Here is a 12,040-nt window from a genome sequence, read left to right on the forward strand (position 1 = left end):
GGAAGTTTTCTGCGAAATCACAGCGTCGCATGATTGCAATGGGTTGTCATAATGCGAAGCCACTTAAGACAAATAATACGGCGTATGTATGTGCTACACATAACGGAAAGTTTTTGAGCAAGGGCAGGTTGAATTGTCCTGAACGTCAACAAACATTGTGTCGCTCCACTGTCATCACGTGGGACTACTTTCTAAAAACTTTGGCGTCGGCTTACGTGATTTGAGGCCGCTTTGGGAGGTGTGTTTTTGAAACGATGACACCTCGGAGTACTCAAAAAGTCACTACCTGATCATGGATGAAGCTAGCCCCTTAGGTGTATACTTAGTTAAATCAGGCAGTAAAGGTGATCGGCTTCTCTTCCGGTACCCGTACGCCGTCGACACGGAAAGTGACTCGCATGCCAACAGTGAGTTAAATGACCTGCAATGCCGGCGGCGGCAGCAGCTGTTTTTAAGCGTGTTCGTCAGTTGCGCATGCACTTGTAAAGACCACGTGGAGTATTTATGCACTCGAATGTGCACTTTTTCAGGAAAGCGGACCAACCCGTACTCGCTCGCTGTGAACGAAGACACGCTGAATATAACGAGGTGCGAACCAAACTTTGCAACCGTCGCGAACGGATTTATTCCTGCTCTCCCCTCTCTGACCAAACCTGACGTTATGGTTTTCTTTTAATTTCTCATTTCAGAGCCAGGAGCTGTTCTGAGATTTCCGACAAGAACTTAGTTTTGTAAGTATATTGTAAGGCGCACTGCCCTTGTGAGTTATGCTTGAAATGCATGAATATCGTACTGCGATGTTTAGGCCAGCTTTGGAACGTTTCACTTACAATTTTTAACATGCCGAACACTTAAAGATAACTTAATTGAATTGTGAAAATCTACAAGCACTTGGCAGTATTTGCTTTCTTCTTTTTGATGACACATGAATTTTAAATGTGTTTCGTATAAGTGTAGCATACACGTTCATACCAAGAAGAGCTGATAAGTGCTGAATAAAATTCTCAAGAGGCAGTTACTGCATAGGCACACAGGTGCTTCGTTCCATCTTTTGTGAATGTTTTAGTGTTTTGCAATGTGTTTTGAACGAAATCTCTGGCCTTTCACTTGCCTTGCTTTAAAAGCTTTGTTGAGATAACATATCTTTTGCTGTGCAAATTTAGGTGATAAATGTTTTCTTCTTGTCTCGTGGCAGAATCTCGGACAAAGCCCTCTCGAACCTCTTTGCCACCAAGAGTGAACTCTGCAACAGAAAGTTTGAACTGAAGGTGAATGATGTACGGTTTGTGGGCCACCCCGTCCAGCTGTGTTCGAAGCGGGAGACTTCGACATTTCTCATGTTCAATGTCGTCTTCGCCCTCAAGGTATAGCTAATATGTTCGAATCTGAATGTATGCGGACTTGTTCTTGGTTAGTGAGAGATGTCAACATTGTAACAGAATGGCAACCTGGGAATGCAACGCAAAAAGCAGTGAAAGAAAGAAAAAAAAAAATTGGTATGTATGCAGTGTAGAAAGCGGTGGCCAATGTACTGCAACTTCACCTGCTTGTTGACTAGTCGTCGAGGTGTCGATAATACTGTGTGCTGGTGCTTGCTTTCTGACTACTCATCGCAGTGTATCATTGCACAAACTTCAATAGTTCTTTCACATCTTTCTTGCGCGCTCTGTGTAGGCCTATGCCAGTCACGACATTGTCAACTTTTACCACGACTTCACGCACAAGATTGCGATAGCCCTGTCTTCTGAAGAGAATCGCTGCAACTATCTTAGCTATGAGCTCAAGGGCATGCTGCGAGCCCATGACGACACTGTGGCCATGCCTGAAGGTGAGCTCTCTACTTGTTTCCTTCATTTATAAAGCTGCTTGTGGTGATTTTTGTTGGCACTGTCCATGGTGTCAGAGAGCTTTCTTTCAAGGTGCCTTTTAGCGTCAGCAATGGTATCGGAAATCAATTGATCAGTCAAATTCATCTAAAAGAATGTGTTTAAAAAATGGTTGTTTTTCTTTAGAGACAGGGGGGGTGGGCTGCAGAGGTGGTACATTCTCATGCAAGCCTTACTTACTGCGATCTGACATAGCCAACACTTCTGCAGAAGCATTGAAAGTTGAGCTAGTTGGTATTAATTCATTGTGGCTAAACAGCGCAAGGAAGCATGTGCTCAGGAAAAATGGGACAAAATGGGGTGCTGACTGTCAACTAAAGCTTGTTGGCATGTATGTATATATATAAATATGACAAACACATGAGCAGGATATCACTGTTATCAGATAAAAACATCAACGACAAGCAAGAAGCAAAAAACAGGGAGTGGTAACGTATCCAGCAAAGCCACCTCCTTCGGCGACAACATGATCGAAGCCTGCCTTATGCACTCATCACCCGCATTGATAATATAATAAGCCTCAAGTATCAATTTAGTGAGAGCATGCTTATCCTTAACCCCTTAAGCGCATTGGATGGGCCTAGTTCATCCTCTATGCCTTTCCCAGCCCGTTTCTCTCTCTCTCACCCTTTCTAGCTCTCGTCAGCGCGATACTGGTAAACTTTGCTTTAAACGAGTTCAGCTCGTCCACGGCAATGTATCTGTTTTCAAAACGATTTGGACAAACAGAATGCGTTCACTTGTACTGCATAGATAACAGCACTTTGCTAGCGCTCAAAAATGGCCTTCGTGGAATTGCACTCTTTGGGTGCCCTTTGGCAGGAGCTATTCAGAGATGGTATCTTCCACTGACAGCTTGCCTGTGGGTCGCGCAGGGCCTGGTGCAAGCCATCTGGTAAAGGAGCTTCATAAAATTTCACGCACTTTGTGACCGGCCTTAGCAGAAGAAGAATGGGTGAAAAACTTGCTTTGGTGCTGAACTTTGCTTCGCATAGTAGTTGATCTTGAAGGACTGTAATGTAAAGCCTCTTCCTCATTTCAGACTGTGCCGTTTGCGGCAACGACACATTTTGAGATTGCTTAGTACAGGTATACTTTATTGAAATATTACTTGTTCTGTTTAGCCACATTTTTGTAACTTTCTGTTACGAACAGACACAGTCTACGTACTGAACGATTTTCCACTCCTGCTTGGGCCACATCTTGCCCTGCAGTAGCTCGTAAATAATAAAGTAAAATAAAAAGCATTTATATTGTTTAGTAAAGATATAAAATGAGGTTTGCAGCGTAAAGTGTGAAGTGAATTCTTTTTTTTTTAAGACACTTTGTTAGTGTTTTGGAGAAATTGATGTTTGAAAATGTGCCATAAAAGAGAAGCGAAATAAGGTCACTTGTCGTCAAAGAAATAAAGTGCTCAAGGGGTTAAACAGCTTCGTAGTTTCCTGAAACTTAAGCTGGCACTGAGATCGGCTGTGTGTGGCCAGATGGGCTAAATCGCTTGTTTTTATTGCAGGCGCGTCCTTGGCCCAACGTTTGTTCAGGCACCTGCCCGTCTGTCCTATATATCACTTCCCACGTGACAAAGGTAGGGAATAGATGAGGCCTGTTGCACAGCTGACAAATAATGTGTTGATGTAGCTGCAAAGGCAAATGGTAAAAGGAAAAGGCAGTTGTCTTTGGGTCCTGTGGTTTATCACCTTTTATCGGATGGGCTCACACGACTGAAACTGGACGAAGAGGGTTTCTTTGTTGTTTCCGGAAGCGCATTCTCAGAAAAGGCACGTGATGCAGTTGACAAGAACTTCGAACTTGTGGATGCGAAGGTGAAGGTGCAGGCAATGACAGTGCTTAAGCGTCAGTAATTTAGAGAACCTAGCGGCATCCATATGCAAACCTAAGCAAGTGAAACCACAGGTGCTCTACATCATTAAGAGATATAAAACTGGGGTGCCCCTTGGAGCCATAGTTTTGAGAAGAGGCACTTGACAACACCATGTTTCCAGCTTCCTGCCATTGCATTTGGCCTCGGTAGAAGTCAAGGATCCCTTCCTGTTATATAGTTTCAATGTGTTAGTGGAATTCCTTAGGGAGCACAATCCGGGAGACTTCCAAGGCCATGTCTATTGAAATGGAGGACCTGTTTTATTCTATACCGCATACTGAGCTTTTGAAGTCTGTTAAGAAGTGTACTACAGAAGAGAATGACAAGCTTGTCTTTATGCAAAAGTGCGGAGTGCTTGTTGAAGCTTTTTCAAAGTTGCTTAGTTTTGGTTCAAATTCTGCCTCGGTTGGACGGGCCAACAGTTTCATCGTGCAGGAGTCTGGGATTTGCATGGGGTTTAAAGAGACACTAATGGCAAATATTAAGTCAAGCTAAAGTGATAGATTAGTGCTTCAGAATCTCCAAGGCATCAATATTATTGTAAACAGAGCCTTAATAATCAAGTCATTGAGATAAATACAGGACACGATTAGAGACTTCCCTGGCACATTCAAGTACTTGCCTGATGACAAAGGCACTCATCATTTAAACTTTGTTACTAGTGCTCAACCGCTCATAATAAAAACATCATTGTATTGCATTATGAGATGAAAAAAAGAAAAAATGCTACTTGTACAGTTCTATATCACTTAAAAAAAAAAAAAAAAAGCTTCATTGACTTTACGTCATTACCCTTGACTACGATGCGGGCAGTAAGGTTTTGTTTTCACTCAAATCTTCGCTGCCCGTGCTTTCGCGTTTCAGTAGTTTTGTTATGGCGCAATGCCGCGCTGGTTTTGTTGGCTTGCGAAACTCTCACAAACTGCAAATAGCAGTGAATTTAACTTCCATGTATGTCGCAAAATGCCCGAACAATCCATGCCACTTGACCAAAAGCAGTTGCAGCGGCACATTCACTGCTCTGTCTTGACTTGGTTTCTCCATGGCCGAACATTTACGTTTTGTACAAAAAAACTGTACCACACCGTCTTTTGGCCATCATTTTACTCACCGGGGCACCCACCCTGATCCGCTCCCTTCCCCCATTTCTTTTTTTCTCATCAATAAATGTTTATTCCTCCTCCTTTGCTCACCGATGGCAACAAAGGGCTGTGATGGCTTATTTCAGTGTCACCACTTCCTGGTAAGGTGGCCAGAGATTTAAGTTGCAATTCGGACTCTTCAGATGCAATTTTTTCGCAAAAAAAGTCTTTTCTAGCATCAAACAAGCATTGTGAGGTTTCTGGAATGGTATTTAAACAGTCCACGTTGGCTTAGTATTCATCTTTAGTGCCCCTTTAAATTGGCACCCATTTTGAGCAGTATCTTCAGTGGTGTCAACAGGTCTATTGAGTGCAACTCAAGTGGTTTAGCTCTCAGAGTGTACTGGTACATTAAAGATTACTTGCTGTCTTTGGAGAAGTTTGAACTCAACATCAAGGCCACAGATGTTCTCAAGATGTTCAAGGAATGGTGTCTTGGCCTGAAGTTCACCTTTGTGCTGCCTAGGGAAAAAAGTGTAATAATAAACATATTTGCTCTGTGTACTCACCCCACCCGAAAAGTCACTTCTTAATTATGTGTTAGCACAATGTAAGCTTGTGAAGAATGCCATTTGTTTTTTGTGTGTCTGCGGCAAATAATTGTGTGCATGTGTTGAATGAAGGTTTTACTAGTCATCTGGTGAAGGGCTGCAGGCTATCCCGAGCACTGTGTTGTGTCCGCTTGTAAATGATTTGTAAATATAGTTAAGTATGGTCAAGGAAACGCAGGCCCGTGCACCATCACCTGCATGTGTAGAGACAGCCGTCCCATATGTGCATAACTTCTCGCATGGTTTCTAAATGGTGGCCAGTCGCTATAGCGTGGACCCTGTTCTCAGCCCCTCTGCATTTGGGCAGTTTGTGCTTTGCATTACAGCAAAAAGTTGAAAACGATGCGACTATCTCACGGAGCAGCTGTGTGGGGAAGCATGTGAAACCCTCTGTCAGGTGTGCAACAAGCCTCATCTATTTCATGCCTTTGTCATGTGGGAAGCAATATATAGATCTGCAATAAAAAAAAAAAAAGAGTGATTTAGCCCATCTGGCCTCGCACTGCTGCTCGTGCTAATGCTATCCTAAGTTTCAGGAAACTACGGAGTTGTTTAAGGGCAAGAATGATCTAACTAGATCGATAACTGAGGCTTGTCATTTATTAAAAGCTGGTGATGAGTGTGTAAGCCAGGCTTCAGTCATGTCGCCCAAGGAAGGCTTTGCTGGATGCATCATGAGTTTCAGTTTTTTTTGCTTGTTGTTTGTTATTTTTGTGTGACAGTGCTCATATTCTGCCTATGTATTTGTGGACGTCGCAATAAACTTTAACTGAAAGTCAGTACACTGTCTTGTCCAATGTACCCTGTGTGTGCGTTTTCTTGTGCTGCTTAGCCGCAGTGGATTTATTCACTGTAACATGCCATCGCACTGTAAATATTGGGCTGTTGAGCCAGTAAATTCTGTTCGCAGTAATGGTTTGGCCTCTTTTAGTTCAAGGGCAGCATTCTCTGTTATTTACTTTCGGGTTCCTGATGCAGTGCTAAGGTGGCATGCTTGCAACTGTGCCTGGAATGCTGTTGCCAAAAGGTGGTGATGTGCCGGGAGCTGTAGTCATGCAAAACCTTGTGAAAATGATTGTATCCCTGAAAGGAAACAACCAAGAGTACCGCCTTCAGTTGCGCATGATCCCTTATTGTGAAATCTGTAATTTGCGAAATACAGGGTGTTTCTTTTCAAAATAAGCTCATGCAACTTTTTCTAGTTGAGCCAACATATATCTGCTACACTGAATTCTATACCTCAAAAATCTTATTTATGCATGGGAAACATTGCATAGCGTATCGTAGCGTTTTTGTTATGCTGGACTGAGATCTCCAGTTGTAAATAGTTCGTTAAGTCAATTAATTGATTAGTTACTCTACTAAACAAGTTATAAGTCAAGTGAAATTTCATTGTTTATCCTGTGCGCATGCACTTCATGGCCAAAAATAAAGATAAACAAGTTATAATTTTTGTGTGATGTAGAACTATGTTTGGGCATTACAGGGTTACAACTTGCGGCAGAAATTTATCTGACTTGCTGTTCAAATTCACGTAGTGTTGAAGAATCGCTGCTAAGTCTTTTTAGCAAATGATTTATTACTAGTTAGCTTGTAACTTTTGTAAGTTTGTTGCCCAGTCTTCGGTTCTGGAGTGTACGTCCAGTTGGCTTGGATACATTTGCTACCAAAATGTATCGTAAAATACATTGGTGTTCTACATAGCTTTGTAACTGTTCTGTGTACAGCAAAGTCTTTCGAGGAAAATTAGGGCTGTGCCTGCGGATTACCATATTTACTTAAATGTAGGCCAATGTTTTTCTCGGAAAAATATTGTATGAAAGCTGTGGGTCAGCTTAGATGATAAAATTCAGACTATGAACATCATCTATCGGCCATAGTACAGCCGAGACAACAGAAGGGTCTTTTCAACTGTGCTGGGAAGCGCATGGCTTTTACTGTACTGCAGAAAAATTGGCACCACGAGGTGGAAAAATATGTTTGCAATTTCTTCAAAACACCACGAGAAGAGGAAATGTCTAACATTATAGGAAGGTGAGTGAGGTTGCAAACATTTGGGGCATCGCTCAATACAAGTTCAGACAACTGTCTACTTAAACATATCGACAAAACGTAACAAAATGCATGTTCTTGTTGCAGTCAAATGAATATTTTTTTTTTTTTGCATTTGGCTTACATTCGAGGAAATATTTTTGTATTTTCTGCTGATCTTCCCAATGATGGGGGTCGGCCTAGATTATAGAGTACATGCGATAATGCTTTCCAGGAAATTAGGAGCAGAACACCAATGCATTTCACTGCAAATTTGTAGACAAATATGACTTGCTTATTGTTGTCTCTTGTTATCTGCACTTATCTAGACAGTGGGGAATCACCATACTACCTGATCCTAAAACGCAGTCAGCTGGCCCGGGACTTGCAGCGGGCATACAACGAGTAAGTTGGCCTTGCTATTTTTGTTGCAGCTCAATGACACATTGTGGCATAAATCACATGGAAAAAAAAGAAAAAAAAATTCTGCCCGAGCAATGTGTTATAAGTGATGTTAGAAGGACGCTGGCAGCTTGACTCAGGCTTACTTTTATTTCAGAACACATACTTCATATTTATATACCTGCGCACCCTCAGACGTCGGTATGTAAATATGAAGTGTGTGTTCTGAAATAGTTGCGAATGCAGCGAGTGTCATCTTTTCTTGTGCATCTTCACTGTGTCCGTCTCAGTGCGCTGCTTCACCAGCAAGGTATGATGGTTAATCACCAACTAGCCCAACTTTCCTCATTACTAAGGCAGTCTTCTCCGAACAACGACTGGGAACTGTGTGGTGAATGAAGTCATGGTCACTGATCAAGCCAAGGTGAAAAAAAAGCAGACGTTTCGAAACTGTACGAGGTTTCTTGGGCACACTTGAGATGAATAGGTGCACTCGGATTTTAGGATCCTGCAGAACTGTAATCTTGTTTGCCAAGCTGACCTCTGTCTGGTGGTAACGGTGGTGCGAACATCTTTTATATCTTCTACCTGCACCTAGTCCGCAGCCAATACTTGGTCATAATCTGTCTTACAATTTTCCAATTGTAATGCTACCTTTTGTGCAAGATAGTTAGTGCGCATGTTGAAGGTAATGGCCATGCGTTAAGCGTTTGTGTGTCTTCCGAGATGGAAAGTGTAGATTTGTAGAAATGTAGAAATGAAATGTAGATGGGGCTGCTGCGATGAGATCGCGTGTGACAAACAATTACCACCATGCATGGCTTGCGCTATAACCTCACTTAAATGGCGGCCAGTGCCACTCTTGCTTGGGCAAGTGGGTAATGCGATGAAGTGCACTTATGAATTATGAAGTGGGCCTGTACATAGTTGCCCATGTCCTCATGATTAAACAGCTGTGTCATTTAGCATGTCAAAGTGAGTGCCAAAATTAATGTGGTAGCAGTGATTGTTTTGCAGTTAAAAATGATGTGCTTGGTTGCCTTTGAGACTTGCTTGGCAGGGTGTTTTGTCTAATTTAATTTTTTACTGTTGACCAGTAAAGGTTTGTGGAGCCCTTGTGATGGGCACAGGAAGGAATGTATGGGGATCTTGCAACAATGTGTACACGTACGGGCTGTTTCAGGGACAACTGTCTCTAATATTATATAAAGCAATATCAGAGCAAAAATAACTTTTGCTAGCTCAAAGTCGTAGCGGTCGCAAGCTTCAGAATTAATGCGATGTTTGCCAGTGAGGTCTCGATAACTAACCTTCACTAATTACTAACCTAAGTGCATATATTGGTCCTGTGGAATCGAAGGTGCCCACGTCTCAAGGCACATCTACTCAGTAAGACTCCTGAGACTGACACCAGGTTAAAAATATCTATGCCCAAAGTTGTGGTGAAAAGCGTTGGCATTCTGCTAATTGTTTTCTCCGAAAGCCTTCTTTATGCACTGTGGCATCAAATAATGCAGAACTCATACCTGCAGGCGCATTTCATGGAAAAAGACCGTGCCAAATTCAAGGGTTGTCTTACGATTACTACTGCTCTGTATTTATTTTAGAACAACTACTTGCACTCTGCAGCATTTGCCAGACAGCAGAGAATAAGCCTGTGCTTGCCTCAGTGTCTTGGGTGTCTCCACTCATGCGTGGCATGCACGTGTGATCCAGGTATGAGTGCGCATTTAATTTTGCCTTCTTTCTCGCTGCAGTTACACACATAAGCAGATGGTGGCATTTATATTTTAGTGCCAGATGATGCTCTCACTCTGTCCCTCCATGAGTCATGTGGTGTGAGTTGCTTGCTGTGCGGCGATGCCCACCTTTGTGACACGGTGCAATATTAAATTATTCAATACCTACTAGTGGACATATCCTGAGCACTGATTGCAAGTGTTATGTGTGCACTATGGTAAATAATTAAAGAACAACTAGTGAAAATTAGTTGATTAATTATCCAACTGGCTGCTATACACAACTTTCTGGTTTCTAATGAAGTTTCTGATAAATAGTTTTTAGTTTCTTGGCAGCTTGCAGTGATGTTGTGGTCACGTTGCAGGCTGCACAGCAGTGGTTCAGTACAGCTGCACATCAACCGTTGGATCAACGTCTCCTTCTGCCTACCACACAAGGTCCACCGGCTGCACCTGGCGAGAAGCTGTGTCAAGGTGACTTGCTTTTTTTATTTTGTGCCATCGTGCACCATTTGGATCTGTAGGCTGCAGGGTTGAAGAGCTCAACAGCTCAGCAGTGCAAGCATACAAAATGGCATTTATTGTTCCTTCTATACTATAATGGTAGCTAGCCGATATGCAAGAAATAGTCCCTCATTGAGGCATACCGAGGAATTGAGGGAATTCAACTTACCATCCAAGGACACTGAACGAATCTGTTTCCCATGCTAGGATGACACACTGCATTTTTTCCTTGCTTAGTGGGGTATGAGCCATTGCTGATAATTTTTGTTGACGTTGACGTGTTGAATTTGCATGGACTATATATATATATATATATATATATATATACATATGTGTGTATAATTATATAGTGTACGCAAATGTATATAAATAAATGTGTGTTTGAACCTTTGTTCAAAATTGTGTCGCCTCTGTGCCGTGTACTAAACAGCATTGCTGGTCATCCACCTTCACAGAATGGAATGGCTCATGATTTTTTGCTTTCGAAATAGCTGTAAAATTGTTATTCAATAAAAGCATCGCCAACCAAGTTTTATATTTACTTCTTTACATCCAGTAATTCATTATAGCGTTCATCATATCTAGGTTCGACTGTATTGCATGGTGGAGCTGGAAGAAGTTGGTGTAGCAAAAGCAAGAGCACACCGAGAAGGTTGTCTCACAGACGAATTTTGTGCTTAAGAGGCATCATGATCTTTTCGTGGACATGTTGACACTGCGGGTCATTAAATAACTGTGAACTCTTTTTCTGTTTCAACAGGCCGAAGCTATTCAGAAGTGCCTGACACAACTCAGGTGAGCATCTGCATTGTGTGTTCTTTTTTATGCTGTGCATACTGGAATTTTCTATTCCACTTAACTTTGATGACTGGCAAACGAAGTGCTATTTTGCTTGTGACTTTGCATGTGCTTCTTGTACACTTGTAGCGCTTTACTAGAAACATGCAGATATTTAATCACATATACTGCAGGACCCGTAATTCTATATGGGCATTATAGATGGGCAGCATGCTGGTTTAACATAGGGACGTTCACCATACAAAAAGAACAATGCATTGACATCATTGTTAGATAATTTTTTCGAAGTGCTGTTTGAGAATATGATGGCAGCTATTAATCTTGCCTTCTGTGAATGTTCATACCGGTAGATCATCTTGAAATTCTTCCTGCACAGAATATGAGGGTAGTGCTGCTACATTTATGGCCTCGTACTCTGCAATTTCTCTCTTGGGGAGGGGGGGTAGAGTTAGGGGATAGGTACGCATGCACAAGAAGAAAGAAAAAACAAAGTTAAAAACGTGTTGCAAAATTCACCTGTGATGATTATGAGAATGCATTAGCATTTCCAGGACATGCCATACTTTCCAGGCCATACCATTCCCTTCTGCTTTTGGTGGACCCGAGGGAGCTGGTGGAATCTCTACCTACAGATGCATCATCTACACTAGTCCGACTCATCCACATGGCCAGCCCAATGCGCAGCCTGGTGCAACTGGCTGCAGATACGGACCTTACCCTGCGACAGGCACGTGTGGTGTTCTGATGCAGCTGGTTGAGCAAATTATGATGCATCGCTGCTCCACCTGTGTACATCTGGTGCTATTACAGGGGAAATGGTTTTAATTCTTGTGTGCTACGGCCAGTCTGCCTTCTCTCTTTTCCATTTCTTGAATATATCTCGTTTGTCAATCAATCATCTATATAGTTTGCAAGAACAGCTGTTAAGCCTTTGCTGTGAGACCCTTAAACAACTAGGGAGAAATGACAAAATGCAAATATAAAGGCAAGTAAGCTGCAGAGAAAACATTATAGAAGAACAGAGGTATGAACAAAAAACAAGAAGGATAATGTAGGGGCTTGTTATTTATACAATGCTATTGACACTGTAGCATACTGCAAGTAA

At 42.1% G+C, this 12,040-nt stretch overlaps 1 protein-coding gene across 2 annotated transcripts in view; it reads left to right on the forward strand.

The window, feature by feature from the left end:
* Positions 1-189: 189 nt before the first annotated feature.
* Positions 190-12,040, forward strand: part of Nprl3 (GATOR complex protein Nprl3) — a 32,048-nt gene continuing 20,197 nt past the window's right edge. Inside the window, exons 1-10 of one of the 2 annotated variants that reach the window (XM_055074922.1) lie at positions 190-407; positions 531-588; positions 690-731; positions 1,196-1,364; positions 1,675-1,828; positions 3,400-3,471; positions 7,822-7,897; positions 9,999-10,107; positions 10,898-10,932; positions 11,506-11,662. In XM_055074922.1, coding sequence (XP_054930897.1) covers positions 293-407; positions 531-588; positions 690-731; positions 1,196-1,364; positions 1,675-1,828; positions 3,400-3,471; positions 7,822-7,897; positions 9,999-10,107; positions 10,898-10,932; positions 11,506-11,662 — 987 coding nt within the window. In that variant the 5' untranslated portion in view covers positions 190-292. The remainder of the gene's footprint in view (positions 408-530; positions 589-689; positions 732-1,195; positions 1,365-1,674; positions 1,829-3,399; positions 3,472-7,821; positions 7,898-9,998; positions 10,108-10,897; positions 10,933-11,505; positions 11,663-12,040) is intronic. The other variant, XM_050185452.2, reaches the window with a different exon arrangement.

This window comes from Dermacentor andersoni, chromosome 8 (assembly GCF_023375885.2).
Source record: "Dermacentor andersoni chromosome 8, qqDerAnde1_hic_scaffold, whole genome shotgun sequence".
Taxonomy (NCBI): Eukaryota; Metazoa; Arthropoda; class Arachnida; order Ixodida; family Ixodidae; genus Dermacentor; species Dermacentor andersoni.